Source organism: Thunnus albacares, chromosome 6 (assembly GCF_914725855.1).
Source record: "Thunnus albacares chromosome 6, fThuAlb1.1, whole genome shotgun sequence".
Lineage (NCBI taxonomy): Eukaryota > Metazoa > Chordata > Actinopteri > Scombriformes > Scombridae > Thunnus > Thunnus albacares.
Window position 1 is genome coordinate 17,306,681 of NC_058111.1, and position 21,707 is coordinate 17,328,387.

At 37.6% G+C, this 21,707-nt stretch overlaps 1 protein-coding gene across 3 annotated transcripts; it reads left to right on the forward strand.

Moving 5' to 3' along the window:
• Positions 1 to 4,374: 4,374 nt before the first annotated feature.
• On the forward strand, positions 4,375 to 20,955 carry ttc12 (tetratricopeptide repeat domain 12). 3 transcript variants are annotated; one of them, XM_044355087.1, is made up of 21 exons: positions 4,375 to 4,562; positions 5,020 to 5,174; positions 5,381 to 5,402; positions 5,731 to 5,808; positions 5,926 to 6,047; positions 6,592 to 6,651; positions 7,135 to 7,206; positions 7,623 to 7,683; positions 8,422 to 8,610; positions 11,544 to 11,613; positions 12,853 to 12,941; positions 13,233 to 13,401; positions 13,831 to 13,926; positions 15,150 to 15,210; positions 15,322 to 15,456; positions 15,617 to 15,709; positions 16,061 to 16,129; positions 18,039 to 18,140; positions 18,663 to 18,762; positions 18,947 to 19,175; positions 20,796 to 20,955. In XM_044355087.1, exons 1-21 carry the CDS (start codon positions 4,508 to 4,510, stop codon positions 20,863 to 20,865), a joined length of 2,097 nt encoding a protein of 698 aa, XP_044211022.1. In that variant the 5' UTR covers positions 4,375 to 4,507; the 3' UTR covers positions 20,866 to 20,955. The 3 variants fall into 3 exon arrangements, with proteins under 3 accessions (XP_044211022.1, XP_044211023.1, XP_044211024.1); XM_044355088.1 differs by lacking the exon at positions 20,796 to 20,955 and having other exon boundaries at positions 18,981 to 19,165; XM_044355089.1 differs by lacking the exon at positions 4,375 to 4,562 and having other exon boundaries at positions 5,160 to 5,174; positions 5,381 to 5,456.
• Positions 20,956 to 21,707: the final 752 nt, after the last annotated feature.

The window sequence follows — 21,707 nt, forward strand, 5'->3', positions numbered from 1 at the left end:
AGAGGAACTAAAGGAGAAGTGAAAGAAGATTCATCGTTAAATATTTAGGGAAAACAGGAAAAACAACAGTTTCATTTTTATGTGATAGTTCATGTTGGATTTACTGTAATGGTGTACTACATAATAAAGATTGTTGAAAGGACTCTGTGTACAGTATTCGTCTGTCATGTTTACAAAACAGTAAGCATAGCTTATCTAGAAACAAATTTTTAGCTTGCAGTGGAGTTTTAAAGTGGTGTTCATCTTTTGAAATAACCTCAAAAGGAAGACTGGAGCCATGAGCAGATTTATTGTGCAGAGGCAGATAAAGTGAAGAGCACTTAATCAATGACAGCATTGTATTGCCAGTATCTGTTGTTCTGTGAGACAGGACACTGTGGCAGTTTGAGTCTGGCCACAGAAAAGCCCCTGTCTGTTATAGCCGTCACGGAAATAACTCCATACATTCTGTTCCACTTCAGTCCACACATACTGTGGTATATCTGCCATTATTATTCCTCAACAGCTGACATGTGCAATGCAGATCACAAGCTCTGGTAATTATTCTGATACTCAGTGCATAAGCAGCAGCTGTATATTCCAATTCTACGGGCTAACTTTATTTTAAAAGCATGTTTACTCACCACACTCCTCATCATTGCAAAAACCCTTCCCTTTGGTCTAAGTGTCTGGCAATAATCTCTCTTGACCTTTGAGGTCTTGGTTGTGGAAGCTTGCTATTTAAAGACTTTAAAAGCCTGCCACTGTGGAATGTTCCAGATGTATTGCAAGCATGGTAATTTTAAAACGAGACCTATTAACAAAACTTCGACAAAATCAAAGTGTGTGACAAGTCAGGATGCTCAATGCTGTGAATGCGGAATGTCTTTATTTTCTTTGTGCAACTGAGGATAAAGAGTCCCACTGTGGCTATTGTTGAGTGTGATCTGGTTGTGAGCTCAGTGGCCCTGTGAGGATGAGGTCAGTGTTGCCATTCCTTTCTAGGACTCTCTGCTTATCAGATGGTTTCCTCTAATTGTTTTCAATATGTGCCCATATAATCTGAATTACAGCACTACCCCTTTGTTAAATCATGTAAAATGTGGTAAATATCCCAAATACCTACATTAAAAAAAAAAATTAAAATTATGGAACATAATTGAATAAAAAAATATAAAGAAAAAAGTTTACTGTTGAATGTTGATTACTTACCGTACTGTTATTAGTGGAGCTGGATTCATCTCAGAAGTGTGTGTGTGTGTGTGTGTGTGTGTGTGTTTATGTGTGTGTGTTATGGCCTTTTCATACAGCCGAGGACACAAACACATTCCACATGTGCCCACTAGTAAACAGGGTTGCAGTGTGATAACTTTCCAGAGTTGTGAGTATTACAAACCGCTGTGCAATGTTTTTCTGATCAGCTTTAAACGCAATAATCTTTTACTCTAACCGGAGTAAACAATTCAAACAAGCCTCGTTTTATTGCAAAATTCCACTTTATAAACCTGGAATCAGTGTGTAACAGTTTCAGACCTGCCTGAGTCACATTAATACTGTAGCTATAGTCTATTCTGACAGGCATTTCAGTAGATTATGTTATATACTAGAGAAGTAAAAGAAGCAAAACACATGGAAGTTGGTTTGTGATTGTGGAGAACTCTGTGTGTGTGCATTACCGCTAATTAAAGCCACGTTATTTGAGGCTTTTGTGCTCTCTGCAGTTTTCATTATTGGATCAATCTGTGTGCTGAAATGTTGAAGAAAGCATAAAACATTAGAAACCGCTCCATTGTAAACAGCAACTTTACTGCCTGTAATACATCCATGGCCTGTATACATCTTGTCATATGCAGCACCGTGTTTCTCTCCCTCCCCCTGTCGCCTCCACGTTACGTTAAGTTCCACTCTGTTATATTAAAATACCAGTTTTGAGGAGCTGAAATATGCGGAGTCCAGCTCAAACCATTCAAGGCTGAAGCAGTGCCAGCCCACATAACCTACTGGATGGACCCAAACCTTTGGCACCGCGCTCACAGCTGTTGTGTTCACTATTGTTGTTGACACAAACGCAAACCAGATGCAGGAGATTTTCTGTGATTCACAGGAAAGTCTTTTTTTATTTTATTTACCGTAAGTGTTGCAATATAGGGGCATTTGAAGTGACTCACAAGGGCGAGTGATGGCCCCTCTGCCCCCTTACTTTTGCCCTCCTATTTCCAGTGATTGCACATGCCTGAGATTAACATAGCATAACATTTATGTTTTATAATACCGTCACTATTAGAGAGAGATTGTCTTCTATATCCCCTCTGGCATTGAAGTTCATGGCCCAGATGAGCATAGACAGCTGAAAGCCATATGTGGCATGCCCAGGCCACACCGCCTATCCTGCTACAGCTTCACTGCACATGAATGAGTTTATCTCAGTCAATGTTAGTACTTGTTTTAGTTGTCATCACCTACTTCTGAGAATTTCCACTAGGCTAGATGAAGAACGAAACTGCATAGTAACTTTTACATACAAGAATGCATTCAGCCATATTTCTTACTCTTGATACAGCAGACACTTCCTAGATTGTGTAGTTATGATACTTTTGGATATTTTAAGATACTGATTATTACATACAGTACATAATAATATTCATCCACTGATTGTGCTTGTGTCAATATACTGGTTTTAATTAACTGACTAGCTCAAATAGTTGACATAGGTAATAACAGTTTTAGAGGTATCAAATGAACCCTTCCTATTGCTGTTAAAAATTCTGTTCTCTGCCCCATTACACACAGTATGAGGAAATTATTATGAGCTGATGAGTCTTTTCTCTCTCTGCCACTGTATAGATTTACATTTATATGGAGATAAGTCACTTTTTACTCTTTAAAGTTATGGTCAAATTTAATGTTCATCTACTATATAATGAGAATCAGCTGATTTTAGCAAACACGTTTACATACTGTAGTTGTGTCTCTTTATGTGACTTAAACCACAGGGAGGCAGTGTTGATCTATTGCTGAGCAAAAAGAACAAAGTTTGTGGTTCAAATTCAAGGTGTATGGTGCTCTCATATTAAGATGCTCACTCTTGAAAACCATAAAAGCCCATTCATTGAAGTGCTGAGGTGACAGTATCTTTGGCCACTTGGTACACTATACCAATGCACAGAATACATCCTTAACTGGTACAGACAATCATGGAAAAATGTAAAAATCCCCAGCAGCCAGAAATTATAGTGAAAAAAATTTGCTCGTTTAAACATTATATACACTTATTGTCTAGTGACTGCCATCAGCCTATATTTAGTGTCTTTACACTTCAACATTTTATCGTCACTCACTTGAGCATAATATAATCTGACAAATTTGGATATGCTTATTTATTCCTTACAGATGCCAATTTTGTTTTGTAATAGACTCTAGCTTTTGCTTTAATTATTTGGTCATTCTGTAAGGGATCAGGTAATCAGTTGTCAAACTGAGATTTGTGTATCTACAAGCTTTATGCAAACTTGTTTTTTGGTGCAGATGCACTAGTCTTAATTGAAATTAATTGAAATTATTGATAGTGTGTGGAATTGTTTTGGGGCATGGACATATTTTTTTCATTTACTTTTTTGAATATTATTGTTTATTAGAATTTGTTGAGTATTTTCAGTATTTTCGGGATTCAATATGTAAATCACTTATTGTTATCATGCCTTATTGTAGATTCACATTTTTGGTATGCATGTATGTATGTGTGTATGTATGTATGTATGTATGTATGTATGGGGCCCATGCTTTTGTTTTAACGCCCTCTATTGGGTATTCAGAGCCATATGTGTTAAGTGGAATGCCACCCACGGCTGGTACATAACTCACACCGATTATGTGTTTGTCAGACTCTGATGAAGAGTTGATACGCGTTGGTCTGCTCGATTGCCTGTGCTCAAAGAATATATGCACTATATTATTTCACCTGAAGACGGAGTTGACTGTACCACTGAAGGACAAATATTTAGCAAGACTTCCTGGATTTTGATTTTTGTACTTTCACCTGCACCACTAAAGAGCACCTGTCGTATGAGCCATCACAACCATGCAGCGCTTCCTCCTCCTGTCATAAAAAAAATACATTTGTCACTTATTCTCTTGTTTTGGACTGAGGCAAAAATGTGGCCACCTAAATCTAGGGTAAGAGGTGCTGCCTTAAAGTGCTTTCGGAAAGATCACAATTTTACGGAACAAAAGTTACCCGTTGTATGCACAGTTCACCTATCGCAAGGTGATAAAAAAAGTTACAGTGATACATTTTGTTGTTAATGATGAATAAACAACAAAGGGAATTTGATACGGGTCTAGATGTTTTACAAGTATGTCCAGTTTCAGGTTTAGTGCAGGAACTTACGAGTAGACATGAAGGCATCGCGTCACTATGGTAACTCACAACGCGGACACTCGTGATGGAAAAGTCAGCAGCATAAAGTAAATTTAGCGTCAGATATAACAGGTTATTGAATTATAACAACAGCTTTGGAAGAACAAACGCATGATGGACAAACTTGAAGACTTCGAGAGTTTTTTGAAGAATGTTGACAAAATAAGTAAGTAATAAAGCCGTGGAGTTAATCAAGCGGAACCACCAACATTAACAAGTTAGCTAGCTAAACATAAAGATGGAGAATTGTCTGTGTTAACGCCAAAATAACATTAGTGACATATTAACTTTAGAGATATCTAAACGTCATCAACCACAGAAATAAAACGTATATGTTGTAAAATTTACTGTTTTAACGTTATGCTTAATCATACAGTTTGTGTGAAACTGTAGCCTCTTTTTCTATATGATGTCCACTTTCATGAGTTGAAAGGTAGTGTGTATATTGTAACCTATGCAAATAGGTTATAATATACAAAACATGGTTGATGTATAAATTTGAGTGAGATAAATGTATTTATATTTTATTGCAGATGTGATTCATTCATATTTAACGTGAGAATGGAGAGTGAAAGCTGTACACAGTAAAATAAATCATTAATTAATTATTAATTTATTTTCAGGTGAGTTAGTGAAGGATCTGAACTCTCCTGATGTCGAAGTCCAGCAGAAGGCAGTGGAGAAAGCTGATTGCTATATTGCTGCCTTGGATGAACCTTGTAGGACAAAAGTCAACAAGACAGCAATCAACACAAACCCACCACTCCAGGTTCCCTTGGTAAAGACATAAAGACACAAAGGCTATGGTCCACATGTCACTCAAACACAATTGCACTCTGTCTCTTGCTCCCCTCTCTCTCTCTCTCTCTCTCTCTCTCTCTCTCTCTCTCTCTCTCTCTCTCTCTCTCTCTCTCTCTCTCACACACACACACACACATCGGTTTTTGTTTACATTATTTTGTTTTTGTTTTGTGTGTTTTACAGAGTCCACAGAGTGAAAGTCCAGGTGAGAACAACAATGAAAATAAATCCTTGTCTGCTGCAATGAATTACAACATTTGTAAGCAGACGTATATGTCTTTATTGTGCATAGGATCCTTTTTAGCATTAGCAATCACACACAGTAAGTAGCTTGTGGGGGTTTTTATAGTCACTAATAATGACTTTCAAAAACACATACCGGTGTTGGGTTCAAACACATAATTAGAAGCCAATTGTTTTTTCTTTGACCCAGGCCCTAATTTTTGATTTGATGATTGGAGAGAAAATTTAATTATCGTTGCAGTTCCCACCTTTTTTGTTCTTACTGTAAGTATTTGTCTTTTCATGACCAGAAAATTTCATGAAGATTATGGAGAGAGATGCTGAAGACAGAAGAAAAAGGAGGATTGCTAAAGAGAAAAAGGCCACTGGTGTGTAATTCTCTGTTCCTTAAAGCTGTTGTTGGAGGTGAACAGTTTGCAGTACTTGCTGCTCTTTTGGGCCAGCAGCACGTCCTTTTAAATTTTGTACTGTTTGTGTTTGTGCAGCATTTAAGGATAAAGGGAATGAAGCTTTTGCCCAAGAAGACTATGAAACTGCTGTGAAGTATTACAGTGACGGCTTGGCTGAACTACGAGACATGCAGCATTTGTACACCAACCGAGCACAAGTGAATATTTTCAACTTTTTTATAATTTAAGCTCATGAATTAATGGCGAAAATGACAAATAATTCTTTGTTCCTCAGAAGGAAATTGAAACACAGAGGCTTTTGTGTGCTTGTGTGTAGTCTGTTGCTATGTGCGTGCATACATGCCCTTCTGTCTCTCTTGCTGTGTACATTCATGGAGGATGTGTGGCCTTTTCAGTGGAATAGATTCCTTCATGTGAACATCTAATGAAATTTTGTCTTCGTCTCCCTTGACTTTCTCCTTTTTCCTTTCCTCTCTCTGACATCCATTTGTCCTTCCCAGCTTGCATAAAGAAACTTTTGTTTCAAATAGATCTCCAGGCAACCTGAGGGTTGCCCGCTATGGATTTAAATTTCAATATGATTATCTATAGACCTAGACCTAGTGTCTTGAAAGTCAGGACTGTCGTATTGATAACCAAACAATGTTATAATACCAATCAGATTCTTTATTTTGTGAGGCAAGATTTTTTCTCTCTTTTTCATGCCTAGTCACCGCCTGTCTAATGTTCAAATCTACATAGGCCTACATCAAGCTGGAAAAGTACAAGGAGGCCATCAGTGACTGTGAATGGGCCCTGAAGGTAAGACCCAGCTGGGAACTGGGTTAGTCAGTTGCAATCTCATTCATCATAGTTTCATCTGATGCACCATTCATTGTGATCCTGCGAGCTCAGAAAACATGTGTTTGGTAGGAAATTGGTTGGATCCTCTTATAGGTGCAGGCTACAAGTCATCAGCAGCACAGAAATGAAGAGAATGCTGTGTATGAAAAAGGGGACAAAAATGAAGTGTTCATGGGTTGCTCCTAATTTGTATGTTTTTATGATGAAATAGGCTTTTGGATGACAAAGAACTCTGTAAAGGAAATGATTGTATGTAATGATATCACTGTAACACATACTAAGCTTGCTGGAGTGGGGTGTATTTGTGAAGTTCAGATTGAATATTTGTGCCTTACTTCGCTAGTGTTATCAATGCAGAAACATTAAATCACCATTATGTAGATGTGCTGCTGATTAAGTGTTTTAACTAATATACCCCCATGATCATTTTCTCTCCGTCAGTGCAATGAAAGATGCATAAAGGCTTACATACACATGGGCAAAGCATATCTGGCATTGAAGAAATATGATGAGGTACAGTAAGTATAATTACCGCTCATTACATCTAATCACACCACATTTCTTTTACACATTGCTCTTGTATACACACAACCACCCTTGGCATCTCATCTAACTATATATAGCAGAAACATGTTTACATTATGACAGTTCTCTATCTGGAATAGAGAATGAAGTGAATAAGAGCTTTAAACTAAGGATTAGCACATATGCAGCATTTGGCCAGTACTGCATATTATATGCATAGTATTTATCCAAATGAGTGTAATGGGATCTCACAGCAGTCATCTGTAAAATCTGTTGTGTAGCTATTTTAATCCATTCATTAGATTCTGTCAGTCTTGTGCTGCGATACTGTAGGCTTTTGGAGTGGATTTTACCAGTGAAACACATCATTTAACCAGTGATGAACCAAATTTTGTCTTTTTCAGTCCAGAAACTGCTTTGAAAAGATAGTGGAAATGGAACCTGGGAAGGAGAAGATGGCAAAAGGTAAAGAAAATGTTGTTTTCAGGGGTTAGGATTGGAAAACTCTCATGTATGTATGTCATTCTGTTGGCATTGTCCTCATTAGGGCTTTATTATTCCACATCATATAAAGTTTTAGAACGTATTCATGCTTTTTAGATATTTTCAGTGTGACTCAATTATTATTTTATGAAATCAGTTCAACTTAAATCAGGATGATCTTGACATTTATGCACAGAATTAAAGTAAGACTGAAGCTAATCCAAAGTATAGAGGAAAGATTCTCCACTGTCATTGACTTGGTTGTCAGTGATGTGGTCCTCACTGACTTCCAGTAGCAGCGCATTTAATTGCAAGGCTTTCATGACAACCTAAAGCTCCATGTCACTCTGCCGTTGCCAAGGCAAAAAAGACATTTTGTTTTCTTCCCAGTGTAATTGGGTTCAGTACTATAGTTATTTTTAGAAATACTTTTGAAAATAATTCATCCTTTAATTCTTTTTACAACCTGACCTTCCTATCGATGGTCTTATGTAAACAGTTCTGCAGTCTCTTTGCTATTATCGTATGTAGTGTAGACTTAAATTTCTAACCTGTTGCTATCTTAATACACATTTAAGGCAAATGGCGAGTGGGTTTGTCATCTCAGGCTGTTTAACTGTAATACACTTTCAGCTCACTTGTTACTGTGATAGTGCAAATACAGTTACTGTACAGTATGCTTTGTCTTCTCTTTTAACTTCTTTGTTTTTCCCCATGCAGAATACCTAACCAAGGTAGATTTGGAAGAGGAAAAAGACAGTCAGGAAATGAATGCGAGGCAAGAGTTTGACAAGGGAAAGGGGAAGGCCACAACAGTGCCCCAGCTGTTGGAGAAGCTGTCAAGGCCCGGGCAGATGCCAATCTACTACTGCGGAGGATTGGAGATCCTGTCACAAGCAGTTACTGACTGTGAGTGATGCTTTGTACAATTATCTTTCTCCTCTAATCTCTTTGTGCCCCCTCTTTCCTCAATAACTGCTTCACTGGTTTACCTATTTCACGGGACTATGGCTAAAGTGATAGCAAAAGATCGGCCAGGAAGGTTAAGAAGACTTGACGGAGAAAATAGAGTTAATACAGTACTAAAGTACTGGCATCAGGTGAAGCAGGGCCGCAAAATTGTTTCTCGTCTTGTTCTATGACAATGGAAGAGAGGTGAGACCTAACAGTGTCTATCACTGATTTCTCTCCATGCTCCACTTGATTGTCACAGTGAGCAAATTTCCAATATAGACTATAAAGCCACATTGAAAGAGCAAAACTTACTGTGTCTACTGTGCACAGGGAAGGTAAATATACTATAATACTATAAAATTACACTTATGCATTTGCATAAAACATTGCTGTGCAGAACATTTTTAAAAAAATAGTTTCTTCTGTTCTCAGAACAATAACAACAAATTGTATATGTATATATTGTATATAATATTTTGCAACTCCTGGAAAAACCTCCTGTGCTGCTATAATTTGATTTGCGAATTGTTTTTGATCATCTCAATCAGCAGAATTAGACATTCCCCTGGCCTATAAATCCTGATGTAATTTGGTTGCTGAACTGCTGAGTGAGCTGTTCTAAGCCAGCAGCATCAACTGTTCCATCAGCTATCATTAATTATGAAACTAAAATGACTTTATAAAAAATAGGGATTGTCTTTGGTGTAGGTACAGGGTCACATAGGCATTTGGTGTAGAGAGCATGTATTGAGGGGGTTGTTATAGGAAGACAGAAAACACTATTAAGCTTTCTGGAGCTGTCTTGGGTACAATTTAGTGAAACGTCTGTGATAGCAGGTGTCCATTCCATATCCTCAGTGGCATAGCTGCACTCAACCCTGTCAGATTTATAGTAGGTAGCTAGTGAATAGTGGTACCTGTCCTTTGGCTCTGTAAATTTAAGTCAGCCTAGCCTGAGGTCCTCTAGATGGACAGGGATTATTGATGCTTATATACAGACAGGTGACAAATTAAAGGAAAAACAGGAACTGAATGCTTGACACCTACAGTGAGTGTAGCATGGTTTGGGTCCACTTGTCTTCTTAGAGGGAAGGGTCACCACAAATCAAAACAAAGTTGTTCTGAGTGATCACCTTTATCCTATGATGAAACATTTCTATCCTGTTGGGAGTGGTCTCTTCCAGGATGACAATGCCACAGTTCACAGGGCACGAGGGGTCACTGAATGGTTTGATGAGTATGAAAATTATGTGAATCATATGCTATGGCCTTCACAGTCACCAGATCTCAACCCAGTTGAACATCTATGGGAGACTGACGTGTTAGACAGTGCTCCCAACCACCATCATCAAAACACCAAATGAGGGAAATCTTTTGGAGAAGAATGGTGTTCATCCCTCCAGTAGAGTTCAGAGACTTATAGAATCAATGCCAAGGTTTATTGAAGCTGTTCTGGCAGCATGTGGTGGCCCCAACACCTTACTAAGACACTTTATGTTGGTTTTTTCTTTAATTTGCCACCCGTCTCTATATTTCAGGGCAAGAATGAGCTGTTGTCAGGGACGCCACAATTTCTAGTAACATCCCTGATTAAGAAGAAAGAGCTCACAAAGTGGAGACAACACATCCCATACCATAACATGACAAGGGAAATAGTTGCATGAGACAAATCAAATGTGATTGTTTTAGCTTGATTCTAGCACAGTGCTTGTTGCATGCGGTTTCAAGTGAACTGAATTTAACAGGTTAAGTGAGAAAATGCCCTTACAGCCCTAATTTCTTCTTGGCACAGATTAAGCATTGTAATTTTGTGTCAAAGTGGGAAATTTGTCGGGCACAAGATATTTCACCTCATGCACCCATTTTATAATGATGGCATCAGGTTGAAAAGTATCTGATACAGTATTTGTTTACCAAGTCCTTTATGAAAAGGGGTAATTGTAGAAACTTGGAGGCAGCAGTTGCTCTTCATCAGGTTGTTCACCCCTCCTCTGTCAGCTGCTGATATTTTTGTGAATGTTTTTGACCCAACAAATGACTTTGAAACTCCACACCACCAAAATAACTATTTTTTAGCTATTGCCAAAAGGCAGACTTCACAGGTTTTGTAAAACAGCCTAACAGTACAATTCATCAAGGTAATTTGCCCTCTCAGGAGTATCTATTTTGTTGTATTTCAGCTAAGTAGGTGTCTTTAATGAAGTAGTTCTGACATGCTCTGCCCCATTGCTGCTCTTATACAGGCCTAGGATAACTTCAGCTGAGGTATTTCGATCACACAGCCAAGGCTGATGGAATTTATGGGGTGAAACTTAAGCATGTTGCAACAAACCATACAGCTATAAAAAAAAAAAAAACTTGCATCATAGTGTAATGCTCTCTATCCTTGTTTCAACATGCATCACTACTTGTAATACACCATATTCCTTTGTACTGGCTGTCCTCTGCAGAATGGCAAACATTTCTTATCCAGTCTCTTTTTTTCTTCATTTAGATGAATAAAAGTGTACTGTCAAATGATATAATGCCTGTCTCACAGTGCCATTCAATGGAAAAGGGCAAAACTTACATAACTCACAACTGAAAGGATCTCAGCAGGGCTGACATTACAAGCTTTCTCCCCTAAAAGTACTCCCTCACTTCCTTGTTCTACTTTCTGTATACTCCAACTCATTGTTAGTGGGAAATAGACCATTCCTCACTGTACCTCACTCTGGCACCACATTTTATTTATTATTTTCTCTCATGCCCTTGACTGCAAACCAGTGAACAAGGCAAACTAAACTAAAAGAGTTGGGTGTTTCATGTTTCTCTAAAACCTTGAGGCTACCCGGTGATGATATATGGTTTTCTGCCTCCTTACACTATCTACTGTTCTCTTCTAACAGGTACTGGCCAGACCCTTTTCAGACTGAACAATGGCTTTAGTATCATCAGCAACAATGACACAGTGAGGAGGTAAGGAGACCAGAGGGAGAGGTTGCTGTCAGGCCTCAGTGGAGCTTTGACAGATGGACCCAGAGACAGGAGGATACGGAGACAATGATGGCCTAAACTAGAGAGATCATTCTCCGCCCCCCCTTTTTTTCTCTCTCTCTCCCTCTGTCTGGTTGTTTGTGTGATAACCCAAAGAGGAAAAGATTATCACACTGGAGACTTTAATGAGCAAAGGCACTGTGTTTTGTCCCAGAAAGAGGGGGTGTTTTGTACAAGATACAAATTATGACTCCCTCATGTCAGATCAGTAAGGTTATTATTAACTTGTCACATACTTTCCATGTTGTATATTGTTAGCACTGTCATTATTTAGGTAAGAACACAGTGTCTTGAAAGTAGAGAGGGCAAAAAAAAGCAGTCTGAGCTTGATGAAAATAGCCAATTAGGACAATGCTGTGAGCCTGACATATCATAGATTACCAGCTGAAATCTACTAGAGCTACATCTATGATGTAGCAAAGAAGGCTAATCTTGATCAAAATCTGAAGGGGCACTTTGATTTCATGTCCTCTTGGCACTGCTATACTGTAAAAAGCCTAAATTCTTTATCAAGAGTTACAAAAAGGCAATGTGGAGAGAGGTCTAGAATGCTTGAAAGTTAAAAAAGTCATCAGTGGTGTCCCCTTGGTGTGAAACCTATAGGTCTCCCAAAAAGGCAACACATTTTTCTTTTTAAGGATAAAATTAGGGTAAGAAATCAGGCTATAACATTTAGTCCACTAGTAGCAGCACATATATACTTCTTCTGGGCAATGACAACAGTGGCATGTCAAATGCACTCACCTTAGTGGGATAACAGAGGGCATCTTGTGATTAATTTGTAACTTGTGATTGTGGCGAAGTGGCTTTGTTACTCAAAAAGCACTACAATCTTTAACACACACTTCTTTATTCGTCAAGTCTTTATAAAAGGGTGCCTTTTGGTCCCTAAAAAATAGACCATTGCTGCAGCAAGATTGCTTGATATCCCTATGAAATAATAGATTGCTCTCTGTCTGTATTATTAACCCTTACTTGAAAAAAAAAAATATTGTGGATATTTGTCATGTGTTACATCTTTTGTATTTACATACATTTTGTTGAGATACTATGTAACAGGTACTGTGTAAAAAAACAAAATCATTATTCAACACATTTGATTTGTTTTATGTCAGTTGGAAGAGGACAGAGATAAGACTACCTTGTTTATTTTCTCCACAGTTGCCTGTTGCAGAAAACAAAGGATCCACACAGCCAGGACTTGTGCGTGTCTGTTCTAAAATTATGGAGGGTTATTTGTTGTGAAAATGGTATGCAGATAATTGAGTTACACTTAATTTTCTGTCTTTGTCCATGTAGCAATTTGCTCTCCTTGAGTTGGAAGGAAAATACAGGAAAAATACTAGTATAACCTTCTATTATGGCATTGTATGATTACTGCACAGCTTGTCGCTGTGCTACTTAAACCCCTTTTGTCAGTCCATCATCTATTTGTGCCAACTGTGATAACTTATTTACAGCTATTCACAATGATATTATGTTAATACCAACAACAAAGTATATGACTCATCCTTACATACCCCTTTTTCTTTTGCTTTCAGATGAAAACCAGAAGATGCTGATGACATGCCCAGTATCCAGAGAGTCTATTGTTCACTTGGTAACATCAGAGCATCTTGCACTACGGAAAGAATGCCTGGCATTACTATGTTTATACTCACAGATGCCACATGGGAGACATTTGGCCCTTGACAAATTGAATGTGCACATGTAAGAATTTCTTTATGTTGATGCAAATATCACAGCTGGTGTAAAAAGCTTTCCATTTTGAGTAGAGTCGTTGTCCTGTTGTCATGTTCGTTCAATGGGATATCAGGAAATGTTTTATATTGTTGTTCTGTTACAAAGTTTTAAAATCATACTAAGTGACCTGTGATAATATCTGAGTTGCTACTGATTGGATTTTCAAACAATTATGAAGAATAAGTGATTGTGTTGCTCCAATTTGGCATTATTAGAATTGCGCAAATCATCATTATCTGGGTGCCAAATATTAACTGATATCTTGATGATATTTATTAAGAACATATCATTTTGCAAAATGCTTGATTCTCTTTTTCTTTATGTTTCTTTTTTCTTTCTCTGTTTCTCTCTCTCTCTGTGTCTTTATCTTGCTCTACTCTTAATCTGGCTCTAAAGGTTAGTGAGGAACCTCATGGTGTGCATCTCAAAGCCCGAGCAGCAGCAGGAGAACACAGCGGTCAAGATTCTGGAGAACTTTGCTTCAGAAAACAAGTATTACTACGAAACAACACAGTCAAACAAAAACACCAGAGCTATTCTCCTCACTCCCTACAAAATGATTAATTTTGATTTCCGAACAAGGACACACATTTTCAGATACTCTGCAGAATTCATGAGCCACAGGACAGTCTATTATCCTACCATATATCATAACCATATATATTAAAAGCACTTTAAAATCCACCCACGTCAGGAGAGGTCCTCTGAGAAATGGAAAGTGCAGCATCTTTAATAAATCAACATGTGCTATCCAAGTGTTAATGTCACTTGAAGGCAAAAGGCCGTTCTCAACCTGTTTCCCTCTTTGGCGCCTCATGAAAATAGACATGAAAGGACAACCTAGGCTCTCAAACACAGCAGGAAATAAGTTGAGGTGCCAAGCAGTGAAATGGGAAGATCAATTTTCCCTGTCTATAGCTCAAAGAGAGTTACTCAACAAAAATGTGTTATATCCTACAGAGGTTTTCTTTTCATCATAACAGCTCAGCTGGGTCAATGTTGCGCTTTAATGGATATTTTTTGTTTTGGTGTACAAATCTTTACTACTAAAACAGTCTGAATGTATATACACACAAACACACAGGTATTTATGTATATTATACAATATATGCATTCTGTATATACCATACAGCATATTCAATTATTGTTTTCAGTCAAAGGCAAGTGGACCTTGCTGTCACAGCTAATCCATCTGCCTTTTACTGCGTTTTTAGTGGATGAGTGTGAATCTTCAGAGACATGGCAATCAATGCTATTTGACCACTTAATTGAATTGCTGTGTAAACTGTCCTTTATGACACTGATATTTAGTGTATTTTGGGGAGTAAAAGACCATATGGGTCTACAGTGGTGTCTGATGCACTTATTACTTGCACTTATTACTTATTACTGCACTTTTTTGCATTTGTGTGAAGAAGTCCCCTCTTTTGTGGTTCATCCAAATGTTTCTTTCAAGTTGCTCAGTTGACTCAGTTGTTGTTTTGCTTCCTAGTTTCATGTTGGGCTGTGAAGAACTCAAACTAAGATTAAACTTAACTTCACTCACTACCTTGCGCAAGCATTTATGGTTATTCTGACTTAACAATGTGTATGTGATACTCCTGTATGTATTAGTATAATCTTTGAGACATTCAGCCATTGTCCATACTGTATTTATACTGTTGTTTATACCAATGTACACCGTGTCTGTATAATCTTTTCATATTTTCTTGCAGATTTTGCATTCAGTTAAGGAAGAGAACAGATGCTGTCATTGTGCCATTTACAACAACACTGGTAAGACATGTAGATTAATTTTTATATAAACTATGTATTGTATATGTAAAGATATGTTTGTTTGTGTGTGTGTCTGAGCAAATGTGCACATCTGTTTGCTTAATTTTTCAGAGAACTATCAACAAGTCCAATCAGCATGTCATTCCATCACTGATATCGGCTATTGGCTGTCTGACTCGGGATGATGTCATCTGTCACAATTTTGCTCATGATCCCGAATGTTGGAAGGCCTTTCTGGTTGCCATTGTTAGTATCATTATCATTATTCGTCCCTTTGAAAAAAAACCTCATCAGTATAGTGTGAATGTCACAGTTAGACATAATGGAATTAGTCTATATTGGATATTATGTTTGCGCTCACTGTATGCATTTTAATCAGTGTAGAATTTATTGGCTGTTATTGCAGAAGCAGTGCAGCACATATGGATACAAAGAAATCCTTTACCCTTTGCTTGGCTTGATCATCAACCTTTCAACTATCATCTCTCCAGTCATCCAGGTAAGACAGGCGATGCCTGCTTGGGTATGTTATGAGTGCTTTTGTTTCAGAAATGAATTTCTGGCGTATCTTGAGTTATCTTAATATTGGGCACTGCACTTTTTGCTGATATGATAATATCGAGATGAAGTGTCATTCTGTTTTGGGGACATCTGGAAAGAATTTCACTGAAAATCCACTTCACACCACTGAATTCAATATATTAGACTATGTTGTTAAAGAAATATATATATATGTATTAAGGGAAGCAGTGGGAGCATTTGTGTGAACTCTGACGTGTTATGTCACCCATTTAGAGGTGAAATATATGTGAAAATTGGCTTAGCCACTATTATCTCTGCTGCTTTGTAGGAACATGCTGTTTCACTCTGTGGCTGCTGTCTGAGTCTGCTGAAGGATAGTGACGGAGGCGTCATAACTGTGAGTGAATCTTACTATAGCACTACACAATAGTACTCAGGAGGGCTGAAAAAAGATTCTTAATCAGTAGTAGGACTAGGACATCTACCATATCATACTTTACCGTATCCTAACTCCCATCAGGTTTTCATGTGTGACTGTGTTGGACCAAGAGAGGTTTGCAAAATAAAACTTTTTACAGTTGTTGAGATGACTTGCTGAAAACTTTTTCTTATTTGTTTTTCAAAGTTGCGTGCATCCAAAGCAAAAGCCATTCTTTCAGTTAACTAGATGAAAATAAAAGACATTTGTCTTTAGTAATGGCCTTTTCTTTGGCTTTTGCGCTTGCTGGAAATGTGTCCCAAAAGAGGGTACCAGCAATTCACGATGATGAGGATCCTGTATATGTGTCATTACATTTGATTAAAACTCCGGCTGCAGGTGCTGTTGTCTGTGCTTATGCCTATTAGTGCACTGCCTATGCAATGCCCTTTGAGTCCCACATTCCAACCCATCTGTCTCTTTACTCTGTTTAGTGCTCACTCACTGCCTAGCTGACAGTTTTTCTTCCTTGTTGCCTGGTATCAACATCCTTTTTTTTTCCTCAATGTTTTTCTCTGTTCTTGTCTTCTCTTTTAATGTATTGACTTTACTTCACTACTTTTCTCTTGCATGATGCAATGCATCATATTGGTTAAGCCAAATCCCTAAATCCACAATCTGTAGTGTCCCCTCAGTATCAATTATCAATGCAGCTCTGTTTTCTTTTTTGTCTTGTATACATGTAGGTTTGGCTTTGTTGAGAGGAGTTGTTGGGAGCTGAGATGTGTAAGCGAAGAAGTGTTACTGCACAAACTTTTCAATATGTGCATGCCAGTTAAATTTAAATTCTCCAAAGATTTAAAGCTGTATTAATCACTGTCCACTAGGGGGCAGAAGAACTCCAAAATAAGTTTTGACATACAGTATGATTTCCTTAAAATGTTGTTATGGCTAGCATGTTAGCAGTCTATTCTCTTTTTACAAATGTAGCAGACAAGGAGGAACATTATTATTCCATTGGAGCTGTGTTTCTGGCCACCTGACAAATGTAACTGATTTGGTCTACAGCAACTCTTTTTGTCTTAAGCAGCTTAGATGTTTAACTTTCTTCACCAGCTACTCGCTAATTGTTTTTTGTCTGCCATTTGGTGCTAGGCACGCAGCGAGCAGTGACATAATCAGAGCAAATTTGTGGAAAATGGCTACTTGGTGCTGCTATGAATACTGATGATGAACTGCCAGCTACATCGGCTAAAATGCAAGTTTCATTAGATGGATGATTTTTTGATAAATTGTTCATTCAACTAAACTAAATATTCTTATTTTGTCCCCCAATTTAGTATTTCACACCCTGAAATTACTTTATTTGTGCCCTAAACTTACTAAATTGTGTCCTCAAATTACTGTATACAATGATAATGTGTGATGCAACAGATCCCACCTGCAAGACAAAGCAAGCACCCATGTATGATGTTTTTCTAATTGTATTTTATGCCTGTTCTTGTCTTTCATTTTATTATTCTGTCTTTGAAAGGGTTGCTGTAATTTTATATTCACTCAGACAGGTTTTCACACATTCTCTCACCATCTTTACAATGCATTTTCTCTCCTTTATTGCTGCAAACTCAATCCATAACCCCAACTGATTTCATTTCATGTCTCTTTTCCTATTCGTCACCTTTTTCCTGCCACACTCTGCCATTCTCTTTGTCTCAACTTGTCTCTTTTCATTGACTTTTTTCTCTTTGCTAGCTTCCAGCAGTCATTTCGTGATTCTCTGCTATCTTGTCTATTTCTCCGCTTTGTTTTCCCATCTATATTTCTTCTACTTTTTCTCTTATCTTCTATTGTCTCCTTTTTTATTGCCAACAAATTCTTTGTCCTCCAGAGAGCCACAGGTGTGTTGAGCACTGTCCTCCCACAGTCCTCAGAGGCCCTTCAGCATGTTATTCAGGGGGATGTGGTCCAGACTATGAGGAGGCTGCTGAAGGTGCACACAGCCAAGTTTCAGAGATTCTATCATACTCATAGAAAAATAATCTATTGCCCATCTTTAATTGGATTTAGGAGTCTTAAAAGATTGACATGATTAAAGATGACATAAAATTGCATGTCATTTGTAATATAACAGGTTACATAAGATGTTTTACCTTCCATACTAGGCCTGAGCCAAATATGTTAGCAATTTTGTTTCTGGGTGGTGTGAAGCTTGAGTATCCAGCATTACATTTATGCACAGTTCCTGAAAAGGGTCAAGTTACATAAATTTCATTTAAAAAAAATCTGTATATTTCTGCGATCATAGTATTAGTAATGAAACTATTAGTGTATTGTATTCTGACAATAGTCTTGTTTGAAGAAAAAAAAACAGCATTTTAAATAAGTGTGTATATATCCTTTAGATTTTTACTAATTTCACTTACAGGTCAGTTCTTAGGCCCTCTAAGTGCCTGACATAAAGTTAGAGTTTACAAACATATGTTCACACACATTTTGTTGTCTGCCTATCCAGGGAACAGGGCAGATTGCCACTAAGTATGCCATTAAGACTCTGACAGTGTGCACTGCTGCCAGTCGCTTGGCACGGGAGGAGCTAGTGAAGTCTGATAAAAGTAAGAAATGATTGACATGTTTACATTACTTTTAGAAGCCCATGAATAATATTTGAGTTTACATAATATGCAAATGAAGTGTATGTGTTTGTGTATATACTATCATATGCATGTGTGTGTGTTTCCATGCCATTATGTGTGTTTGTTAATATATTTTCATATATTCATTTATTGTTCTACACAGAACTGTCTGTTTTACGTCATTTGCTGGGTTCCAGCTGTGATGAGATGGTGTCAGGAAATGCAGCCCTGTGTCTGGCCCACTGCCTCGAGTTGGAGGGAATTGCCAGCAACCTGCTGGGCACTGATATTGTGCTGATGCTGCTGCGCCACGCTGCAGGGGATGCTAAGAGGACAGCTGTGCAGAAAAATGCAGCGATTGCTCTGGGGAAGTTATGTCGATCAGAGCCCAGGTGCCCTCTCACCTCACTCTATAAACCACATGCTGTTGATTACATTCTAGAAACTAGCCTGAAGGAGCATTGATAGATCAAATGCCACACTGACAATGAGCTAATGTGATGTTATAGCTCTGGTTAAGAAGTTGGTCACACATAAAGCAAATTCAGTGACTTCTGGCCTGAAATATTTTACTGTTTGTTATTGGTATTAACACTTCAAAGTCAGTATTCAAAACGCAGTTGATTTTATTTTAGTATTATTTGAGCTTTTTTTGTTTGCTCTTATACACATGTCTACTGTAGAATCATTTTGTGTGGGTGATGATTGAATAACTAAGCTAATGCTTGGTCATAGTATGAAGACTGTTTCTTAATATTTGCATTTAGTTTACTGCTTAATCATGATGGAAAGGCTGATAGCCAGCAGCAGACCAAGTCATGTCTTTACTGCAATTTGCACTAATAGCATTTTTAGATTGTGCCCTCTGCAGTCTAGAGAGTGGAAGAGAAAGAGGAGGGACAGAGAGCAACAGAGTTTTAACTATAGAAAGTTGATTTCAGCTCGGGTTTGTGTTTGGGTTGCAGTATTAAGTTCTTGGGTGTGGGCTTACAGCACAACAAATTTTAGTCAATTTATGCTATTGCCACATAGGCGATATGATTAATAAAACATTGCTACCTGTTGGATATATATTTCAGGGCTGCAATTAACAACTATTTTTATTTTTATTATTTTTTCTATTAATTAACTGTTTTGTCTATAAAATGTCTCAAGATAGTGAAAAATGCCCAAAGTGACATCTTCAAAGCGCTTGTTTTGTCTAACGAACAGCCTAAAACCCAAAGATAGAAAGTTTGCTGTGATATAGAGAAGCAACAAAGCCTCACATTTTTGAGGAGCTGGAACCAGAAAATGTTTAGCATTTTTGATGATTAATTTTCCATCTATCGACTTCCCTATTAGTGCACTTGTGGAATTGTTTCAGCTCTTTTAAATTTAGAACTAAAATGAATATGCAATGCATCAGTAAATAATATTAAAGATAATATTTTAGTTTCTTGAAAACCAATATTTATTTGACCAGCAGCTACAAGTGTACATTAAATAGCTTCCCTTACCTTAAGTTCAGTATTGTTACAGTATAAGTTACATTATTAGGCTGTGTGAATATAAAGTAGTTCAAAGTAGCTCCTCCTCCAGCAGCTTCAACAGTAACATGCTGCTTACACACTGATGCTTCAGTATTAATAATTGAATGATGTCATATATAATAATATATCAGTCAGTGTGAACACACTTTTATTTCTACACTTGAAGTTGAGTATAATAAAAGGTAATCACATGCTTAATTGAATTGATGTTTTGCTGCTGTAGGTGATCTTTCATACAGCATCTCTCTAATTACGTGAGTATAATTGTTGTGTTGTCGTATCCCAAAGCAACAAACATGTCTCATGTCTTGTATTCCTACAAAGATCTGAACCTCCAGGCTAAAGAGCTCTGCCGTGACGGTGTTGATCTTTAGTTCCCAAGTTTACAAATTCACACAAGGGTTGTTTGAATGGAATGCCAATCCAGGAAGACCTTGTCACTGCCCTTTTTTTTGACAAACCTGTTTTCTTCATTTCCAGACATGTGAACAAACTGCAAGAACTACATGGCATTGAGATCCTGCACTCTTGTATGAAGCTCATCATTTGAACCTGTGACAGTAACATGTTTTATAATCTCCCTGCTTGTCCTCTTCTGTCCTCTGTTTTAGGGGAAAATAAAAATTCACTAGACCTGATAGTGAACTCTCATCATTAACTACTGGTTAATTAACTGATATTACATTTTTAAATTATAGAAGTTTTTTACAAAAGAAAGCTAAGCCTGTCTAGAGATTAATCAAAGATTTATTTCATTTGAATAAAATTCTGCTCCTAATTGCTTAATCTACATAAACAAGGTCATAAACATGGCAACTTTCTTGGCTGTCCTTGTTTCTCATGCCCATGTGAATTTATATGTTTAATTACCATCAAGACGTGGGAATGGAGGCGTAAGTAAAGTCACTTTTACCATCTGTATGTGTTATTAGATTCAAATATCATATCAGTCATAACATAAATCCAAATATTTGTTCTGAATACTTTTGGCACATATTGTAATTGTTGGATTGTGAAGGACTGATGTTGATATAGCAGCATTAACACATTGATGGTATTTGAAGTGAGACGTGGATTAGGGCAATGTGTCCCTGTGGTTTAAGGCTGTGCACAGGGGTACTTATATATCCATCTTTCTCTTAGTTATTATGGAGAAGTGTGTTAAATGCAAATTATGCAGTGTGCTGCTTGCTTAACAGCTTCTATTACTGGCAATCACAACAGCTGTACCCCTATATGACCATAATGACAAGCTTTATAAAAAGAGTCTCCCTAAAGGGGCCTTTTATTTTTTGGCATCCTTGATATTTCTCAGATTTTTTGGCTCTTTAGATGTTTAGTCTGTTAGTTTGTGTTTTGATTTCACTTCCAGGAAGGTGCAGTTAAATCCTG

Coding starts and splice junctions, on each gene's coding strand:
- ttc12 (XM_044355087.1), top strand. CDS start 4,508: ATGATGGACAAACTTGAAGACTTCGAGAGTTTTTTGAAGAATGTTGAC. Junction 7,207..7,622: donor CATTGAAGAAATATGATGAG/GTACAGTAAGTA, acceptor TGTCTTTTTCAG/TCCAGAAACTGCTTTGAAAA. Junction 15,211..15,321: donor TGCCATTTACAACAACACTG/GTAAGACATGTA, acceptor TTAATTTTTCAG/AGAACTATCAACAAGTCCAA.